Source organism: Ambystoma mexicanum, chromosome 3q (genome assembly GCF_040938575.1).
Source record: "Ambystoma mexicanum isolate Mex_15411 chromosome 3q, UKY_AmexF1_1, whole genome shotgun sequence".
In the NCBI taxonomy this organism is placed as follows: Eukaryota; Metazoa; Chordata; class Amphibia; order Caudata; family Ambystomatidae; genus Ambystoma; species Ambystoma mexicanum.
Window position 1 is genome coordinate 773,699,061 of NC_090926.1, and position 22,335 is coordinate 773,721,395.

At 46.9% G+C, this 22,335-nt stretch overlaps 1 protein-coding gene across 5 annotated transcripts in view; it reads right to left on the reverse strand.

Moving 5' to 3' along the window:
- The window catches only part of TMEM94 (transmembrane protein 94), a 2,019,771-nt gene that overhangs the window by 878,259 nt on the left and 1,119,177 nt on the right, over positions 1 to 22,335 (reverse strand). For all 5 annotated transcript variants that reach the window (XM_069654803.1, XM_069654805.1, XM_069654804.1 and 2 more), the window contains 2 exons: positions 8,250 to 8,388; positions 7,932 to 8,047 (listed from right to left, as the gene is read on the reverse strand). In XM_069654803.1, coding sequence (XP_069510904.1) covers positions 7,932 to 8,047; positions 8,250 to 8,388 — 255 coding nt within the window. The remainder of the gene's footprint in view (positions 1 to 7,931; positions 8,048 to 8,249; positions 8,389 to 22,335) is intronic.

Below are 22,335 nucleotides of genomic sequence, written 5' to 3' on the forward strand. Positions count from 1 at the left end.
ATGCCATTCATCCTTAGAGAATGCATTTCTTCCCTTCAGCCTTCCCTTCAGTAGGATGGTGTTCATGCTTTGTCGGAGTGAGATCCCAGATTAGAAGTCACTAAGGCGGTAACTGTTTACAACTGCAGGGAGAGCTTTTGACCCAAAGCCTACAATTCAGGCAGTACTCTAACAGTGACTGCCACAACACAAACACAAAAAGTAAAGCACTTTTTAATATAACCAAACCTTACAATTTTGTCATGACTGCAGTCATTCTGGCACTGAACGTAATCCTCCTACTAAATTAGTTTCAGCAGTTACAAAACCTTTGGGGCTCCAGCCAGCGTCTAATCCCTTTTCAGGGCAAATAAAATTGAAATGTTTAGATACTAAAAAGACATGCCAGAAACAAGACTTTTAAGACTGAGCCTTTTACGAAGTCTGGAAATCTCAATTCAAACCATGGCTGCCACAGCTAGAAATGGGACAGACCCTTCTGCTTTGTATGCTGCTTTTCTCCATTAAAAGCTTTCGAGGTATGTATCCTGCACTGCGCAAGGCATGTAAGTACTGCATCAGTGTTTTCTTGTGTCTGCATTCCATGTAATTCAGACCAAATCATCTATACTGGATATATTTCTTTCAACATAATTGGGTCTGAATTGCACAGAACACAGACAAATGAACACCAATGCAGTACTTTTTTGTTATGCCCTTGCCAGTTGAATACTAAATGTTTCAAAAAATCTAGCCTTGAATAAGATCGAGTGTGTTGAAACACTTGTTGGCTGTCCTTATGAATCAGGTTATTGGTGTTGAAATTCTTAAATAATTACTTACATTATTCTCATTAACGTGTGTTGTGTTTTAAAATGTTCTACATAGTTATTTGACCCTGCTGCTTTAGTTGTATGGGCTATATTGGTTTGTTAAATTTCAGCCTCATGGGTGCCCTATGACAAAACCATGCAAATTCAATGAAAACAATACAGGAAATGAAGGTTCTCTAATCCATTGAAGGGATGCTACTGTCACAATAAAAAACTTTAAACCACTGATGTTTGCTAACTATGTAAACAAACTCAACCATAACCCCACCTCCATGTACTGATCATGACTTTACAAATTATCAATGATAGTATCAATTAATTCAGAGGAAAAAGATGGAGGAAAAGCATTCTGGATGTGCTCTACACACTGAGCATACACAGGTCATGGAGCAACAGACCATTCAATGGGTGCATACAGCATAACCTCCAGGACAAGTGTTAGGGTCAGAAATCCATTTTCGGCTCCTTTTGACCCACATTGTTAGTCTTGTTGTATTTTTGCCGATTTTGATTTCCTGAAATGTTTTCTCTTTTTTGAGCATTCACTTTAGGCCTCACTGCAGAATGAAAAATAGTTTCAAAATATGTGGCCCATAAGACTACCAGATCAGCGGCACGCCAATAGTGCAACATTTTGTACCAGTTTCCTTATCCAAAAAGAAGGCCAGCGTTACAGGGTAGTGACAGCTATATACCTATTTGGATGCACCACAATGTGGCCTTTTCACTTCTTAGGTAGCCACTTGCTTCCTGGAAAGGATAAAACGTGCTTCAGTCAGAAAGCAAAGTGTCCACCAAAAGGCAAACACAAGAAGTATTGTTGAAAGTGTGTTTTAAATATACAATGTTCAATGAACATATCAAATGCATGTGAGGCTAGCTTCACTACTGGAACAGCCATTTGTCTGGTTTCCTTTCCTAACCAAATCAATCTCTCTATTCAGAGGATCTCCCTTTCCAGGGTGTAGCCCAGGGTACTAGTTCATGCCTGGCTTATTGGCAAAATAAAGTCACTCACAAATTTGGGTTTAAAGTGTCCCCAACAATTCTTTCTTGATCTTCCTTGTCTTTGTCTTCCTGCTTTCTTGGGTTCATCTTCCTCAAGTGGGAGAGGGTCATCCTCCTTGGTCTCTTGAGGTCTCTCATGCAGATGCACTCTACAACGGAATAAGGAGCAGTGCCTGGTCCATAGCCAGTATCAATGCCCAGAGCTTCCAGGGAGAGCAAGTCAAGGTTATCAGCTCAAGCTGTTGACCTCTTACACTATTACCAACTCTCTCCGTCTAAGACTCCTGGCTGTAGTGCCCTACAGCATATCTTCAATCTTCTGCTCAATGTGTTGCCACATACCTGTACCAAAGGTAACCTCCCCATGCCTCTCTTTTCACCTCTCTACTCTTGTGTTCCACTTGCACCAGCACAATGACTCATCACATAATTGTTTCTCCAATTCTCTTTGACTCAACCGTTTTCATGCTCCAGGTTCACCTCAAAAACCTGGATATGCTCAAGGCCTGATATGCCCTTCTCTACATCCATCCTCATATGGCTTTCTACCACCTCTGCTAAACTATCTCCTCCCTTGATGTCTTTCCCAACCTCCTCTTTCCATCTAGTCAAGTCTTCTCTCCTCCTGATGATACCTTCCAGCCTTTACCTCTTGATTACGCTTTCTCTGATTCTTCCTCCTCCCGCCTGCCTCTGGCTAACAATTCACAGTGCCCTTATGCAGCCAACGGATTTCAGAGAGCAGTAAACCCCTTCCCCTAGTGTGCGTCTCTCCTGAGTGTTTGTACCTGTGGACCATAATCATTTTGGTGACATATTAGTGGATTGCTGGAGCTCTGCTCTCTACAGCCGAGCCTATCACATGCTTTGGGCAGCAGCGACACTAGGACCTAGCAGTCAAATTCACCCAGCACCAAGCCACAGGTGGTGCACCTAGCCTTCTTTGCCACCCTATCGGCCCTAAGAAACCAGCAGGCAGGGGACATTGTCCTACTCCCTAGTATTTTTAAAGCCCTGTTACCTGGGCATTTTCTTTGTGGTACTTCTTGTTCATATTTCATTGTAGGAACAACCATTTTACTTTCATGACCTCGGACTCAAGAGCTCAAAAAGGCGGATATATGTGAATGGAATACAGTTTGGGATGCATGAAGGTCTGCCTCACCGCCTTATCCAAATCTTTAAGCATGCCAGCAAAAATGATCAGAATAGATGCAGACTTATTGGCTCTCAACAAATTAAACAATCAGGACTGTTGCATGGTAACCATACTCAGTATTGACTAGCTGATCAAAATATACAAATCTGGGCAATTAATTATTTATAAATTGAAGGAACTATGCAAAATGTGATGCTTTCTTTGTTTTCTGACTAAATGAACCCAACATGGGAGCTACCCCAAACCCTACTTTTCTGTAAATATAGTTTCCCAAATTGCAGTACGGGTCCCTCTGCATGTTTTTAACACAGCAAAACTGAGTAAGGCTACCCTACCCTTATTGGTAGGCAGCTAAATGCTTTAAAGGTCCATGGGTTGGACTGGCGGACTCGGTTGCCTCCTCGGGGGCGTTTGTGCGTGATGGGAGAGGAAAGATTTTCTTTTTTGCTTTTTTCCCACCATAGTCCTCTATGGAACCCCAAAAACCTTTCACTGTTTTGTACCAGGCCTGACTTTTTGAGGCCGGTGAAGCATTTTTACCTCACTTGCCTTGCAAAACTCATTTGTTTTAGGGACACTGATCAGACTATGGTCATCGGTGCAGGAGAACTGTTCTGCATAGTGAAATTCTCTGTTCATGTTAAACCCAGCCCTTCACCTTATTGTGAGTTCCAGTAGAGATACTTTGTTTCCCTAATAGTTTGTTTTCCGCAACTTTATGGTTACTTGCATAATGTGCTCAAGACGAGATGGAAGCAGATATTTTTCTACCGCATAGTTTTAAATTCTCGTATGCACTTTTGGATTTTTACTGCTTAATGCATTTTTGAGTGTCATATACAATTTTCACCTGTCTTATGGCCATCTTGTATTCTGGACTTCTTCCTGTCCTCTCAGGGTCGGATTTGCTATATATAGTAAGCCTGTTTCTGGGGGGAAAGCCTCAGCTTCCCTGGGCAAAGTTCCGGGTTATGTTTGTGGTCGGATATGGGGCTGGGACTGCCAGGTTCCAGTCCATATCCATGCCAAAGTGTGTCTGTTGCTGGGCAGATGAGGTGGCCAAAGGCTGTCCAGGATTCAGCAGCCTCTGCTAGTTTGAATGCTGCAGATCCTTACCATTTGTTGGTGTGTGGTGGCCATAGCTGGAATCGTAGACAAAAGGAGGTATTTTGCAGCTATTACACAGATCATCATTGTAGCCATAAACCCTACGAAGAGGCACATCCTGGTGAACTCCCACATATCAGTGGAACCATCCAGCATGTCTGCATCTACCATCCAGGCAAAGACCTTCTCCTTTGCTGATCTCCAGAAGGCCTTCATCAGTGCTTCGACCCCTGGACTGGTGGAAATAACCAGTCTCGATCCCTGCTTGAAAACCCAGCTCTGGGAAGCCTTTGCAAATGTCCTGGAACCATCCTTTGGGCCCTTGCCTGACTGTGATCAGTGGACTTCCTGTCAAGGATCCTCCCGTGGGCTTCACCCAAGGTGGTTGGATTGGGAGAGGGTCCCCAGAGAACTTTACTTTCATTGTTCTTTCAAGACACTTACAACTGCCTGTTGCCTTTGAGAACACATGTTCAGACTGCTAGCATTCTGAAAAGAACTGTATGGGAACTATGACTCGAAGGGCACTAGGCTCCATCTTTTGTAGCTAGGGAATGATTTAAACTGTAATGCCTTAGTTTTATGTGGCTGTGTCCAGTGTTTCTAACTCCTTTCTTCCTTACAATTAGTTCGCTAATTTGGTTCTTTCTTACCATGTTCTTTATTCACTTGCTTTGCTACACTACCCTACACTACCATGGCTATGATTGTCTGACCTGTGTTTAAAAGTAAAGTGTTAGTGCTCTGTGGCCATAGCACGCCAACAGTGAATGTGTATATAATAGCAGTGAATGCTCTGTGATACTTACTTGTGATTTTTAATTGCTAAGAGTTTGTCCAAGGCCCAAATAATTGTATTTGTATACATTCAGCCTAACTGGCATTATAAGGAGTGTTCTGTGTGTTTTACAGTACTCTTCACCACTCTCAAGTTTAAGCCTTGCTGCTCAGTCACACTACCGAGACAGTCGCCCAGGGCTCCTCATGCTGCCCTTGTAGCTAGAACCAGAACAGTGACTTTAAGAAATCTTGACATTTCAACTCACCTATCTACCCTCGTCCCCTGAACCTTTTCTTCTGCTTTCAGCAAACTTGCCCACACCTTTGGGTTTTTTAGGCTCCAACCCTGCCATATGTATATCCTTGATCAGTAAGGTGCTATGTCACACTCCCTCACTTTCTCACCCTCCACTCTTGCACTTCCTGCATCATGGTCACGTCTGTAAGGAAGGCATGGTATCAACATTAGACACAGACACAATAGATGCAAGTTTCGAAAACCTCTATTTTGTATTTTGGTAAGGTTGGAGAATTCCTAACTGGCCCTAACTCTAGAATGGGAGTAGTCTTGACCATTATATATATAACAAATAAGTCCAAGTCAGTCTAGTCAAAATAAAAAGGTCTATACTAACAACAACCCAACCTTGCCCTCCTTCTCAAATGACAAATGTGCAAAGGGGATATAGAAAGTAAAATAGTGTTAAAATAAATGTCAGAATGGCTTAGGTAAAAACATTATTCCCCACGTTCAGAAGCACAGGGTCTCGAGAGTTTATTAAAAAGATAGGTGGATGGCACAGCTGTATCAGTCTTGCACACTTTGGCTTACTGGTACAATTCAACAGTACAGGTATGGGCTACAAGCTTTTGACAGTTAAATAAGTTCTTTAGGCTTTGTCCACCTTGCCACAAACACACAGTTCTACTATTGACTTTCACTTTACCACAATTCAACACAGGCTTCCCTCTGCCAGGCTCGAGTCTGTCTTTCTTTTCACATTTAACTTTCATTTGGTCACAGTTCAGCACAGGCTTCCTGCCGCCGGGCGCAAGCTTGTCTTACCTTTCACATTTGTTTTGAAATTTCATTTCTCACAGGGGTCTCCCTCCACTGGGCTCAAACCCTCTAATTTCACTTTGTGGGGATTCTCTTTTCCACGTTTTGTTCTATCCAGCTTTATGCTGTTTAAGACTTTCAAAACTGCAAGGATTTTACATAGACCTCTGCATGACCACTTTGCCCTCTCTTTAAATAATTTATCAATCAACAATCATCACCTCGTTACACCAATTTTTCTTGGTACTTGAAGTTTTTTATTCTCTTTACATTTCCCTCATGGCATCTCTCAAAGTTCATATACTTTGCTCTCTTGGCATATTCCGAGCTCATATACTTTGTCTCTCACTCAATCAACTCATGTTCGGGATCGCGGTTACGTCCTTGCCTTTGTTTCCTACTTCATCATAACTTCAAATATTTCACAGAGATTTTCGAATTGGCAATTCCACCTCGCAGAACCACTCTGTTACTTTGTATACCTTTTTTACAATTCAGCAAGTGTCCTTTCCATTACATATTATATCGACACACACGTGGCCTCCAACTCTTATTACAGTCACATTTGCTTTTAGCACAAACTGGGCTTTTGCTGCCTTCAATAACTCAGCAGTCGTGTTAATTAGGTTTCTTTCTTCAACGCCTTTCATGAAGCAGTGAAGGCTACTTTTGGTTCCCAGGTATTTGCAGAGAAGATGGGTCTTGAACAGGCTGGAACTGTCACATCTCATTGACATGCAATGGAGATGGCCCCGGATCTGAGGTGCCCCCTTCCAGCCCCAGCCTTGCCGGTTCTTTGCGTGATGACCTGCATCAAGGTGAGAATAGTGCTGAGGGGTGGAAGAAGAGCAGGTAGCTTCAAGAGTTACCAACGCCTCATCTGCTCCTCCCCAACTGTGTCGTTCATCCGGTAGGGCAGCCGGCTGCCTGAAAGTAATTTGAAGGTATATCCTTTCTGCTAACTCGGTTTCTGGTTTGGAACACTTACGGCTTTCCAAAAGTGTGGACATTTCACCTGGATCTCATGCTTTCTGCAACATGCAGATCTGCCCCATGGCCTTCCAACTTCAATAGCTTGGTTTGCATCAGCCCCAGAAGAGCAATTTCCTCTCGTATCTAGCCCTGCTCCCAGTGTGCCTGTGCGCGCAACCTTTTATATAGACAGGGAGTGTTAACGAGTGGCAGGTGTGTGTAGTTAGGATTAAGTGCCTGACTCTGCCTGGTCTCATTAAAGGGACAGATCTATGGCAAGTCGTTGAGGTAATCATCCTGGACTCATTCATCATCTTTCTCGACTCAGTAGTGTTGTCAGTGGGGAGGAATTATGGAATCTGTAGTTTCCCATACAATCGTTAGGTCTAGGGTTTAGATGGGTTGTGGAAAAAGGGGATACCATGTCTCACCATCAGGTGCTTCTCCCCCACTCCCCAAGGACGCTTACCCAGGTGATCCTCCCTCGCTTGTCCTCCCTCCAGGGTCGGGATCCAAAAGCAATGGCTTTTCCCTGGCCACCTGAGTACGGGATAACCAGAGACTAGGTTGTGAAACACCTTCTGGTTTTTCATACATCCCTAAATCAGCTGGACATACCATCTACCTGGACTCAAAATGTTTAATGTTGGTTGTCCTTAATCAATGTATGTCCACCCATGTATTGTCCCCGGTGACTGTTCCATTTACTCCCCTCCCCTTAGAGTGTCACTCAAACTCACCCCATAGTAAGAAGCTCACTGCTTCCCGTCAAAGATGATGATCTATTGTAGGGTATTTTGTGATGAAAATAGCATTGTTCCTCCCTGTATATAAACAATTCAATAAAATAAACTCACTTAAGTGAAATGTTCAGATTCAGCATCACAGAGGTGCTTGGTCTCTGATTCCACATCATGGAGGATCTGTGCCCTGACTAAAGTGTGCATCTGTTACTGTAATAAGCACAGCCATGACTTCAGACTGTGTCCCCCTGGACATCAGCAAAGAAGAACCTATTCCCCTGAGTACTCACGCGGTTACAATCTTCAAGGAAGCTGGGGATGTCACTGTCAGTCGGCTGAAAGCTCCCTTGATCACAAGGCCTTTCCTCTTCCATCAGCAACAAGCCCTCTGCATCATCACGGCATGCTGAATAGAAGAAAAAGTAATTGCATAATCAGAGGAATAGAACAACACTTCCAACACTCATCAGACCAGGCATGCTCAACCACGTGGATATATGAAATTAAGAGCAAACATTTCTAAAGCATGTACAGGTTTGAGACAATCTTCCTATCAGCAGGGTAAACAAGCTACCTGCTCTTCTTCCACCCCTCAGCACTATTCTCACCTTGATGCAGGTCATCACGCAAAGAACCGGCATGGCTGGGGCTGGAAGGGGGCACCTCAGATCCGGGGCCATCTCCATTGCATGTCAATGAGATGTGACAGTTCCAGCCTGTTTCAAGACCCATCTTCTCTGCAAAAACCTAGGAACCAAAAAAAAGAAAATGGGCTCAAGCAAGGTGAGACTAATAAAGAGAGGAAGGCTGAAAGAGCATAAACCATATTATAGGGGGGCGATAGCCGCCCTATAGTTAAGGTGAGTCAGAGACACATAGGAACCCCTCAACATTCCATTAATAACTTTTGATTTGAGTAACGGATTTGACCGATATTTCAAAAGTGATTAAAAGTCTGCGGGCCCCCACGTACTGCAAAGTTTTGTAACTATTCATTAAAGAATAAGAAAGTTATTAAGCGGCAAAACTTTTTTTTTTCTCCAAAAGTGCAGCCTACTTCCCATTAATTTTCCCATAGACAAAAAAGGTCTATTTTTGCCAAATCACTCAGTCCAAACTGCTGGATGGATTTGGACCAGGTCTGAAACAATTTGGGCACTGGCATTCAAAATAGTGCTTTGCTTGCTTTGGGGTTATTCTGTGCAGTAGTTATTTAAATATTTGACGGAGAAGGGGGCACCCTCCTTCTCCCCAAAAATATCTCTGATGCTGCATTGCAGGATCATGGTATTCAGAAATGAAATGACCGCCATATTGTTTTTCTCTCGATGCAAGAGATATTCGCAGCTATACCCGAGGATATGGTAAAAGACAATAAAAATGTGCAAATCAGCAAACATTGGAGTTAAAAGGGATAGAGAGACTGAGTTTGCAGCACAAAGTTTTCCGTAGCCTCGGGTATAGCCACGAATAGCCGACATCTGAAAGCAAACGTCACAGAAACAGTGTGTGTTGCGGGGAGGACAGGTGAAGTGAAAGGCCATCTGGGGATTGGGGAGAGGTGGCACAGATGAGGTGGACACTTGGTGAGGTGCTTGGGGGGGGCAGGAAAGCATTTTATCTTTCTGCAGTTTTTCCGATATTCGCGGCTACAAAGGACTACAGATAACCGTATAATTTTGTAAAAAAAAAAAATGTTAAAAGATTTTTACAGCTATAGTAACGTTGGGGGTTGCCATCCAGGTCTCCCATCCATGCAGTAAGCAGAACAGATTGCTTAGCTTCATAGTGAGGAAGGGGCCAGCCTCCACAGCCATGTCAGGCCTTGAAAGTTTTGCACTCAGACCATTTTTTGCCTTTTGCTGAATTGCATTCTGGTATTTGTAGTCTCCCAGCAAATTATTAAAAACAAAATGATATTTATACAGCAATGGCTTTCCCATCCATGCAATAACTGGGACAAACCCTGCTTAGCTTCAAAGTGAGGAAGGGGTGGGGTGGCACTGTGGAGCAGCCCAAGATGGCTGCCTAGCTTTTCAGCTCCGTGTGGCCCAGGCATCGAACCGGCTACATCTGCGGTCTCCTTCGCAATCTAACATCACTGCTTGGCTGAGCTGCTGTCTACACTGCGGGGCGTGTGTTGTGCAAGTTTGGGCCCGATACGACCTTCGAGGGCCTAGATGTGACATCCTTGGCGACTGCTGACCGTGTGCGCACCAGGGCCTGGCGCTCGCCTGACTTCTGGCTTCCCTCGCCTGGCTCCCCCCATAGAGGTCGACGCCGTAACAACTGCAGAGGCGGCCCCGGGTCCACTCCCTCAGCGGCATCGGCGAGGCAGAGGCGGTGGGCCCCGAGTGTGCTGTGGAGATCCGATATTGTCTGCTGCGGGGGCCCGCACGGAGCGAGCAGCGGCACCGCTGGGCCGTGGCTGGGGCCGGCGCTGGAGCGTGGCCCGCCCCCCTGTACTTGGAGGCCTGCGACTGACACCATACTAGCGGCTACGGACTGGCTGCTGCCCAGTTGGGAGGACTGAGGGGCTTGCAGCGGTCCAGGTGAGGAACGGACAGAGCTGCGCACAGTGTTCCCTCGTTGTGGCCCGACATGGCGGACCAGACGCAAGAAATCTAAGCACGCGAAGTGACAACGCGCAGTAGCCATCACTGCCCCGTCACTTAGTGGTATTCCTCAATCCACAGCCGACACGTCATACTGCAGCCTCGCCGCAACTTACTGCCCCCGCTACGGCCTGCCACCCTGCTGACGCGGAGACACTGGCAAGAGGCCTCTGGCCACGCTGAGGCTAATACCCTCCACATCACCACCCTCTACGCCGGTGAGCCCGCATCATACCCTAGCTTCTTTCTGCTGCAATGCCTAGTAGATCCAAGGGTGCTGCCCAAGGGGGTACCATGGACAAGTTCACTAAAGCGGTTCCGCGGGCTGAGCCGGGCCACACGTCATCTTCACAGGAGGAATCCGACCCGGACCCTCACCATGGGGTTGTAGCACCAGATCTTACCACGCTGACGGAATCTATGCCCAAAGATTTCACCTCCTTTCATGAAAAACTAGACGACATTAACGCAAATGTTGCCTCACTAAAAACTCGGGTGGACCAGGTGGGATCTAGGATCACTGAGGCTGAAAATAGAATCTCTGCCAATGAGGACGAAATACACACGCTCTAAGACACTGTGGCCTCCCTGTCGCGTGACATGAAGAGTGTTAAGGCGAAATGTGATGACTTGGAGTCTCGCTCCCGCAGAAACAACCTGCGCATTATCGGAGTTCCCGAGAATGCCCTCAAGTGGCGGATGGAAGATGGAGTGGAAAAACTACTCAAAGACCTGCTAGATTATCCGGACCTCTCACCATATTTTACAGTGGAGCAAGCTCACCGGGCCTTATCACCATGCCCTAGGCCGGGCGACAGCCCCAGGCCCATCATCGCTAAGATACTCAATTACCGCGACAGAGACCTCATTCTTCGCCTGTCGCGCGAGAAGGGAGACCTACGATTTCAGGCCCACACTATCAGAATCTTCCCAGACTTCTCAGTGGCGGTACAGCAGGAGAGGCGTCAATTCCTTGGCGTTAAGAAACTACTCAGGGAGCGCAACATCCCATATGCCATCCTGTTCCCGGCGCGACTCAAAATCACCCACAATGGCAAACTGTATTTCTTCACTGTCCCAGACGAAGCGGTGAAATTTATCAAGTTGCAAATACTGCTTCACGGCCCATGAGACGAGCGCGCCAACGACAGTTAATCAGGAGCAGCGCGACTCATGGAGACTTATCATACACACTGATCCTTGTCTTATGATGTGTCGATGGCAACCTGACTTTGTCTACTCAGCAAACATGGCTCCCTATCACATGCATTTGGATCGCAGGCTGGCTCCTGGATGGTATACACTGGCCATTCTCCCCTCTTGATGCCAGGAGCTAGCCACGTGTCCTACCCTCTCCTGCGGATTTGCCCAGCTCGAGAGTGCTCTCTAGCTCTAGGGGCCGATTGCAAAATCCGTCTACCGCAGCAACATATCCCCGCTGCAGTTGCAATGTTTAATTTCATTTGGTTGTTGCTAATGTTTGGCCCCTGTTGGGCTGGGATGAGGGCATATCCACGTTGGATCCGGCCCTCCGACCTTCACCTCCTGGTGGGAGTGGGTTCAAATGTTGGCACCTTTGTTTGGGGGTGGGGAGCTGCACTGCATATTGGGGTTGGCCAGTGAGGGTGGGGGGTGGCACTGTTGGGGTTGGATTAAAGGAAAATGGCATGGCAGGGAGGTACATGACTGCAGCGCAGTGTACCTGTACAGCAGGCGAACGCAAGCTATGGAATGGTAATGAATACTACTGCAGGGATGTCCCATAATGCGACACTATGTCACTTAATTTCATGACTTGGAACATTTGCGGACTGAGTAACTTCACCAAAGCCCGCAGGATAACTGCCTATGCCCAAAGGCATGGAATTAAGATACTCTTCCTCCAAAAATCTCATAGCCCTGGGGCACCTAGAGACATACCTCGCCCCGACCTGGGGCAACAATACGAAATACGAAATATTCACTATATGAAATATTCGACCCAGTCCAGGGGGGTACACACTCTAATACACAAATCAGTCCAGTTCTCATTGCGCACCAGTCACATTGACCCTGAGGGCAGATATGTAATCCTTCACTGCTCACTCGCCAATATGGAATGTCTCCTACTGAACACATATGCCCCTAATTTCGACGCTCCAGATTTCTTTGACGCAATCACCACCATGCTCTTGAAGTACATTGGTGTTCCCATCATTTGGGGGTGGGTGGCATGAACTTAATTCTGGACAATGAGCTGGACAGATCCGGGACTGCCCGTAGAGCCACATCACGTGCAGCCCATAGATTACATGCACACATGAACACACTTGGCCTTAAAGACGTATGGCAAGTTCTCAACCAGCAGGCGCGAGAGTATACCTTTTACTCATCGGTACATGATAGCCTATCCAGGATAGACCTGTTTCTCATATCAGGCGGCATAGTGGGCAAGGCCACAGAGACTCAGATATTACCGCGTACACTTTCGGATCACTCACCAGTAACACTGCGCATTACCCTAGGACAGGACCAGCCCCCCCGCTCCTCCTGGAGATTCAAATCAGAGGCCCTCCAAGATATAGTTTTTAAAGCTGATATTTTGGCTGACATTAACACCTTCTTTGACTGCAACAACAGACATGATACATCTGACGGGGTACGCTGGGAGGCATTCAAGGTCATTAAAAATAGCTTGCAGAGATCGGAAGCGAAGCTAAAAGAACTTGAGAGGGAGTACACCTCCGCCCCTTCCCCAACCACGCTGGCACAAATTGGAGTGGAACTGGAAACATTTGAGACCCATGCCCGCAGGGAGATACATTACCACGCCCGTCCCGTAGCAGCCAGGAAATACGGGGAGGGGGACAGACCGGGGAGGACCCTATCCAGACTAGTCCGTGCAGAGGGTGGCAGGACCCGCATTGACTGCGTCAAGGACGCAGGGGGTGCCCTGTGCTGGTCCAACCAAGCCATCCTCGAGACATTCACTGCGTTCTACACAACCCTATATGGCCCCCAGCAAGAACACAGCCCACAAGACACAGACGTTCTACTGGACCAAATCCCCATGGCCCTCCTCTCCCGCGCGACCAGCTTGATGCTCCATTCACCCCTGATGAGATAACCACAACCATCTCGAACTGTCCGAAGGGCAAGGCACCAGGCCCAGACGGTCTCACTTCGGAGTTTTATCTGGAGCACGTAGCCGTTCTGGCGCCCAGACTCCTAGAGGTGTGGAACAAATCACTTAGGTTGAACACTCTACCCCAATTCATGCGCGAAGCGCTCATAACTGTGCTTCCCAAGCCGGGCAAACCGCTGGACGAATGCGGCTCCTACAAACCCCTGTCTCTAATTAACACCGACATGAAAATATTTGCTAAGATTATTGCAAATAGATTCCTCCCCATTATGAGCCACTTAGTTCACCCTGACCAGAGTGGCTTCGTACCTGGCTGATCCACAGCCTTCAATATCTGCCGGTTATTTAATGTCATGTCCAGAATTGACCCCAACGCAAGCACCGTAGCGGTCACCCTCGATGCCCAGAAGGCATTTGACATGGTGTTGTGGCAATATATGTGGGCTGTACTTCACAAAATGGAAATCGGCCCACGCATGATATCATATATCAAGTTGCTCTACACAAACCCCGTGGCCAGAGTCCTTGTCAATTCCAGGGTCTCCGCCCCTTTCGCCCCCCAGAGGGGTACGCGCCAAGGCTGTCCGTTCTCTTCGATACTTTTCGCACTTGCTATTGAACCCATGGTGGACAATGTCAGAGACAAACACATACGTAAAGGTATACATCTGCGTGACACCCCGGAGATCATCTCACTGTACTCAGACGATGTACTCCTCTATATCAGAGACCCGGCTGTCCACTTGGACCCGATTATACGGGACATAACAAAAATTGGCACATTTTCAGGCTTCACCATAAACTATACCAGATCTGAAATCTTCCCGCTCACGCCGACCACTCCTCAACCAGCATGTGAATTCCCCCTCCGCTGGTCACCAAAGGGCATCAGATATCTCGGGGTCCAGGTATCCCTCACTAAATCTTCACTATTGGCCGACAACTACGTGGCTGTGGCGCAGCTTCCAGAGGCCCAAATGTCGAAATGGCGCAACCTCCCGCTCTCCTTTTCGGGCAGACTGTCCCTAATCAAAATGATAATTGTCCCTAGGCTGCTCTACGTTTTTGTTAATGTGCAGGTCTGGCCCGGGAAACGATACTTCAAGGACCTACACACTACATGCGCCAAATTTCTGTGGCACTCTGCCGCGGTTCGTAAGAAGTGGCAGCATATGACTCTTCCATACGAGAATGGGGGCTTCACTGCCCCAGACTTAGCTAAATACTGGACCGCTGCGCAAGCCCAACACGCTACACACTGGTACACAATCACCGACCCTCCCCATAGGTGAAACTTGAGAAACTAGCAAGTGAAAGGATTAACACCCTCTCTCTCATACTCCATTATACATTTCATACTGATGCACCAGCTGACCCTGTAGCGGCAACAACCATGGCTTGGAAACGAATACTACATACACAACCTGGCCACCACCCGTACTACAAATGGCTGCCCATCTGGCAGTTCCCAGGCCTCAGCCCCACACACGACAAACTCCTAATGAAACACTGGCATGACTTGGGATACCGAGCCCTGACTGACCTATACCCTGAAGGGAAGTTTATCACCCCGCAGACATGGCGTCCCGGTCACTCTGGCTCTGCGCTGGAACTATTACAATACTTCAGGTTGAGAGCAGTAGTCCATGCCTGGTGGCCCTCATATCCCGACGAACCCCCAGATTCGCCTGAGATCCACTATATAACCAACTCGGCTGGAGCCAGAGGGATAATATCCTTGCTGTACAAAATGCTGATGCACAACCCTAAAGATGTGCCACAGACGGCACGCGACATGTGGAGCGGTGAGCTAGGCCTGCCCTTCACTGATGCAATGTGGAGGAAAATGTGCATACACACCCGCACCACCTCCTTAAAAGCCAGATATAGATGTATACAATACAAGCTCCTGAATCGATTGTATTACACAAAGCACAGATTGGACAGATTAGCACACAGCCAGGCTCACACTTGTCCCAGATGCAAGTATACAGATGTGGATCCCATACATATGTTTTGGGCTTGTGACGCACTAGGCCCGTACTGGAAAGCCATAATAGACGCGCTCTCTGAAATAACAGCATCCCACATCCCTCCTGAACCGTTAGCTGTACTGTTCGGCTTGTGGGACAAGTCCGAATTAAGAAAAGTGTCCAGGTTTTTGAATGTTGCCACCATGGTGGCCAAAAAATGCATATTACAATGTTGGAAGCGCTGCTCCCCCCCTTCATTCGAGATGTGGTTGAGGGCCCTCACCTGGACTCAAACGTGTGAGGAGGATTACATCAATACCCTCCCGCTGTCCTCTCGCCCCAAGAATGTATGGACTGAATTGTGTAGCTATCTGAACAGCAAGGAGGACCTAGAACTACTGTCATCCCCCCTCCTGAGGAAGTAAATTAGACCATTGGTGAGACTCACGGAACTGTACAAACTGAAAGTCTACCTCCATTTGTATTCCCCATGCACCATATAACCATCCATGTAACTGCATATGTGTATATCTCGTGCACTGTGCTGACTGTCTGTTCTCTCATCATGCCAATAAAGAAAAGATTTTTTAAAAAGTGAGGAAGGGGTTATCCCCCTAAGCCCACGTAGCCTAACATAAGAGACTACCTCACAATACCACTTAGAGAAACATGGCCTCATGGGGCTGGATCCGTCCTCGCTTTGAAACTAAGCAGGGTTGGTCCTGGTTACTGCATAGATGGCAGACAGTCCACAGTCCTGAATGCTGTGTGTTTTCTTAGTTTCAAATATCTCGTAACACACGGCATCCACATTATAATTTTTTTTAAACCATGCTACCGTCAGTCCTTGAAAGTTTTGCACTATGAGATAATTCTTTTGCCTTTTGCTAAATTGCATTCTGGTATGTGTAATCTTACAGTGAAGATGGGGGGAATAATGACACAATTGTACACTTTTGCCTAACATAGTCCTATAAGGATTTATATATGAGTGATACTATGTGTACTTTTCAAGTTGGCTTTATAAATTAGAATATTGTTGAAAGCCAGACATGGGGGTGAGGAGGGGAAATGAAGAGAGGGCAAGTAAGTCATGAGTATTTGCCCACAATGTTGCAAGAGGGTTTGCAATCCTGGACACTGGTGTAGTTATTTTCCCCCGATTGTGGCTGCTTTTCAGGGCACCATTAAAGGCCACATTTCGGTAGACAATGTAACTATTTTCAGAGGGCGGATGCAACCCCTTGGTTTTTTTTCAGTTGGTAAGCTTACTCAAGTATTTGGATACCAGGATTTTACTCAGGTTGTTATGTGCCCAGTGCAGACGCTTACCCACAAAACCATAAGCACTTGCTTCATATTGGGTTTTGTTTTCCATGGAATATTTCACTACAGATTGCTGGGTTTAAAAGATGAGCACCTTTTATACTTTGCCAGCATATTTGTTGGAAGATTTCCTCTCTCAGTATATTTTTCTGGTGTCCATTACTTTTTTTAAAGTCCGATGGTATTTTTATCTTGCGCACTTTCTTCTAAGGAGAAGGTCAACTGAACTACATTTGAATATTTCACTTTAAAATATATGGTCACTTACTGTGCGTATTTTCAGGGGTGCCAGCTGTTGATTTTCGCTATGGGGGCAAAAGTACCTGGGCATATGTTATTCTTGCAGCTGATCATTTTTTACCCTTTTCCGTGCTGCTTAAATGCGGTTAGTTGGGGTCATGCAATGTATCACAACAGTCAGCAAGAGACCAGCCATAAAACAATGGGCTTGTAGCATGCTGCTTAAACAAAGTGTGTGACCCTCGGCAAATAATGTAATCACACAAGTTCAGTAACTAAAAACATTGGGAGTTCTCAAAGCCTGCAATCTTTTATCTATAATATAAAAAAATAGATATTTGTATAGCTATAGTGATATCGAGGGTGAGGTGAAAAAGTACTGGTGACCGGGGTCTCCCATTCATGCAGTAACAAGGACTGACCGTGCTTAGCTTAAAAGTGTGGAAAAGGCCAGTCCCCTAAGGCCATGGTGCCTAATAAGTGAGGAAAAGTTACAGGACCACTTAGATCAACATGGCCTGAGGGGGCTGGCTCCTTCCTCGCTTTGAAGCTAAGCACTTACTGTGCGCATACGGGTGCCAGTTTTTGATTTTTGCTATTGCTTTAGAAAGTACATGGGCATATGTTATTCTTGCAGCCAGTCATTTTTTCCCCATTTCCGTGCTGCTTAAATGTGGTTAGTTTGCGTTGTGTGATGTATCACAACAGTCACCAAGAGATCGGCCATAAACAAGGGGGTTGGCGCACGGGACAAGACATTTCGTCACGGCCAGTTAGGCGCACAAAGTTATGGTGCAACCATTTTGCCGCATGTCCCGCTCGACGCAATGATGTTTTGGCATGGGAGGTCGCAATTGGCGTGTCAAGAACCTGCAGGCACTTTGCATTTTGTACCTCCCTGCGCAAGGATGTATTGGCGCGAGAGGTTGCAATTGGCATGAACCTGCAGACACTCTGCATTTTGTAATATGGATTAAACGTGATTTATTTACTGCAACTTTATAAAACTGGATGGAACATTTATTACACCATTGTTGCAGAATTGAACACGTATTAAACATGAAACATTTATTTACTACAACATCGTAAAACAGAATGGAACATGCATTACACCATCTCTGGGCAACATTATAAAACTGAAAAAAACAAAATAAAAACACATTTATGCTAAACACTGCCTTTGAGAACCCTGGTCTGCAGGATTTCGAGACACAGCACTTAACCATTATGCTACAATGACATTATTGTTTGAATTCTCACAAGTTTCATACTTAGTCTTTTACAATTGGACAAATTAAATTTTAGGCTAAGTATGAAACGTTTGCATCTTGAATCACTAAGGCATTGTGCCGTAGTGGTTGAATGCCGGTCCTTGAACACTGGCAGACCAGGGATACATTTTTTTAAAACTTTTATTTAAAACAGTATTTTTTGGTAAACACTGTATTCTGGACTATATAGTATAACAGGCATGCCTTTGATCCATGTGGCCTCCTTGATGTCCTGGGTGTTAGTCTTAGCAGTGCACGGTGGTGGCACGAGTTATGGTTGCATTGCTTACCATAACTGGCGAATTTCTGGGGGTTTTCAGTTTTACTTATAACCATAACATCCCTTTAACAACGTTTTTTCAGTGAATATATATAAATACATAAATACAGAAACACACACATTATAGTTAGTCACTACAGGATTCAGAGTTAGAAAAGAGGGAAGGAAAGGTTTAAGTAACGTACTTGTAACTATGGTTCTCCAGCATGGGACTGGCATGGATTCACATGCTCATGAATATTCTCCGTCATCAGGCTGGGAATCCTCGTTAAAAGAAAAAAAAGTTTCACTTTCACTTAAAAATTGTATTTCTCTTCTTCACCAATCGCTGTCCTCTGGGTCATACTGCCCCCATCCAATGACAGTCCTCTCCCTAAGCCCCTCCTCTGGCAGCCATCTTTACATTTGGTAAGAACGTAAAGTGGCAGTCATGCCAAGAAGAGCCTCAGAGTGGTTGGGGGGAGGGTTAGCAATTGAATACATGCCAAACCCACGCTGGAGAACAATATTTGCAGGTAAGTAACTTAAACCTTCTCCAGCATGGATTCACATGCTCATGAATCACGAATACATAGCAGTACGATATTACACAAACGAGGGAGGTTGTGTTCAACAGAAGCAATAATCCTTACCTCTAGAACTGACTCATCTCAAGCGAACAGGTTGCGTAGCACTGACTGGCCGACTCCCTGGAATCCCGGTTGACGCAGTGGAACTCTGGGAAGGTGTGTGTGGACCTCCATGCAGCAGCCCTGGATATGCCCAGCAGAGGCACACCAGACAGGAAAACCGTTGTCGCAGCGATTGCTCTAGTGGAATGGGCTCTCGGGCAGCGGTAGGTTCCCCAAACGGTGACAGTGCGTAATGCAGCCGGAGAGCCACCTTCAAATGGAAGCCTTGGACAGTGCATTCCCATGGTTCACAGGCCCAAAGTTCACAAATAGTTGTGAAGTCTTCCGAAAAAACTGTTGACACCAAAGACTTGTTGAGGTGGAATTCCGACTAACCTTCGGCATGAAAGAGGTGCACACGCAGCACCACCTTCAATTCATGGAAATTCAGGTACGGTTGCTTGCAGGATAGGGCCTGGATCTCACGTACCGTTCTAGCAGAGGTGAAGCCACAAGGAAAGTCATTTTCCATGAGAGAAACTTGAGTGGGGCCTGATGCATAGGATCGAAGGGGGCCCCCATGAGCTTCGTCAGAACCACGTTGAGGTCCCACACCGGGGCAATAGCCTTCACCTGAAGGAAAGATCGAAAAAGTAACTTGAGAAACTCCTTGACGAGTTAGTGGGACCAAAGTGAAGATCTTCCTGGGGACCGGGCTTAGCGGGAGATAGCCGCCAGATGTACCTTGATGAAGGCTAGCGCCAGTCCGGCCTTGGCAAAGGATAGAAAGTATGGAAGTAAAGTATCTGTGGGGCCATGACCCTCAAAGGGGTAATCTTCTGTGACTGGCACTACGTAGTGAAACGCTCCTACTTGTGACTGTAGCACTTCAAGGTCCACGACACCCTGGCCTTAGCGAGGACCTCCCTGCAGTCCGCTGGCAAATCATACCCTCCAAATCCTAGGGATGATTGAGCCAAGCGCTCAAATTCAGCGATCCTGGGTCTGGGATTGCACCTCCTTCTCTGCTGAGAAGATCCGGAACCACTGGAAGCTTGATCAGAGATGAGGCTGACAGACTGAGAAGGTCCGGATACCAAATCTGCCTCTGCCACACCGAGGCGATGAGTATCATCTTGCATTGACACTGTCTGAGTGTGTTGATGACTTTTAGTATGAAAGGGAACAGAGGAAATGCGTACATAAACAGCCCTTCCCACGGGAAGGGGAACACGTCCCACAGGCTCCTTGGCTGGTGGAATCTGCTGGCAAACTTCTGGAATTTGGAGTGTGCCGCCATCGCAAACAGATCGATCTGGGGTCTGCTCCATTTGATGAATAGGCAGCTAACCTGATCCTGACGAAGCTCTCACTTGTGGCTGGAGCGCAGTTCACTGCTGAGGGAGTCAGCAATGTTGTTCTGGAATCCAGCCAGTTGGAGAGGGACGAGGAACATCCCCTTTTCCATGGCCCAGCACCACAAGTACTGTGCTTCCTTGGAAAGAGCCAGGGATTGAGTGCCCCCCTGCTTCTTGATGTAAAAAATGGTGGTGGTGGTGTTGTCCATGAAGATCCGCACAACGTTCCATTCATAGATGGTAGGAACAACTTAAGGGCCCAGAACACTGCCCGTATCTCCAGGTGTTGACATGAAGATCCTTCTCCTCCAGAAGCCACAGGCCTCTGGCCTGCAGATGTCCGGTGTGCGCTCCCCAACCTTCCAGGAAAGCGTCCGTGGTGACTCTGGTATGAGGGATTTTGAAATCCTGTGCCTTGGCCGATATTGGAGCGGGCACCCCGCCATCCTATCCTTAATGCCAGTAAGGCAGATTCTCCTCATAGGCACACCCACTGCCTCCTTTCCTGTAGCTCTCTGGCCGGCCTCTCTTGGCCCTCTTCCTGATCCCACTTGCAAGGCTAAGAACCTGGGGGTCATCTTCGAGTCCACACTCTCTTCCTCCCCTCACATCTCTGACGTCTCTAAGAAGTCCCACTACCATCTGCACCTCCTCAGAGGTATTCTTCCTTCCCTCTCCTTCCCACAGAAACTCACTGTCTCCAGAGCTCTGGTTCTCTCCAGGCTGGACTATTCCAACAGCCTCTTTTTAAATCTGCCTGCTTCTACTCTACACCCTCTGCAACTCATCCAGAACAGGACTGCGAGACTTGTCCTTGGCCTCAAGCCCGGGGATCTCTCCAGTACTGAAATTTCTGCACTGGTTCCCAGTGGCTGCGAGGATTAAGTTCAAAACCCTTTGCATCGTCCACAAGGCCTTCTGGGGCCAGGGGCCTCAATACCTTTAACTCTCTCTTCCTAAATATCTTCCCTCTCGAGCACTTCGCTCATCCGCCTCCAACTCCCTCAGGGTCAGTCGCTTCTCCAAGCAACAAGTTGGCGGTAGATCTCTCTCTTCGGCTGGGGCCTCCCTCTGGAACAGCCTCCCCACCTCCCTGAAACTTGAGGAGTCTTCAGTTCCGGAAGCGCCTAAAAACGTCCTCTTTGCTTCTGCTTTCTCTCCCCCTTTCCCCTGCTGAAGTCCTGGCTGATACCGAGACTGCACGGGTTACCTACCCACCCATCTGATCTTGAGCCCAAGCCCTGCCAGTTGCACACTTTCGCTGCCTTCCTGGCAACCCCTGCATCTGGGGACTGTTTTCTGTATCCCTTCAGTCCCCAAACCAGCACTTATGTATGCACTCACCCTGCACTTGCCACCAGCTGGCCGTTCTTTATTTATTTTATTATTTTATTATCCCATGCACTGCACTTTCCCCTCCCCCCAGCACTTTTCTTTTCCCCCTTCGTATCATCGACCGATGTAACTCTTTGTTGAAAGAGAACTTGTCCATGAAGCTTCCGTGCACCTGTATCCAGCGGGCGTCCAGGAATTCCTGTAGGGGTTGCATCTGCAACCTGCAGAGACGGACGAGGTAGATGCAGGACATCATGCCCAACGACTTGACCCGCTCCGTGGCCGTCTTCATCGACGACAGCCATTGCACCTTTCCTTGAATGGCTGCTAGCCTCTACTCCGAGGGCGACACCAGGCAAGACAACGTATTGAGTTGAGGGAAGGTCGTTCGAGATCATCGAAGGGCAGACAGATGGCACACTCTTGTACAACCTAGTTGTCAGTCATTGAATGTTCAATTTCAAATTGTGCACATAACTTTCTGTCCTATAAATTCACAAGTACATAAACATTTTTTACTTTTCGCATTTAATTGCATAAGTGATCAGTCAGCATAAACAA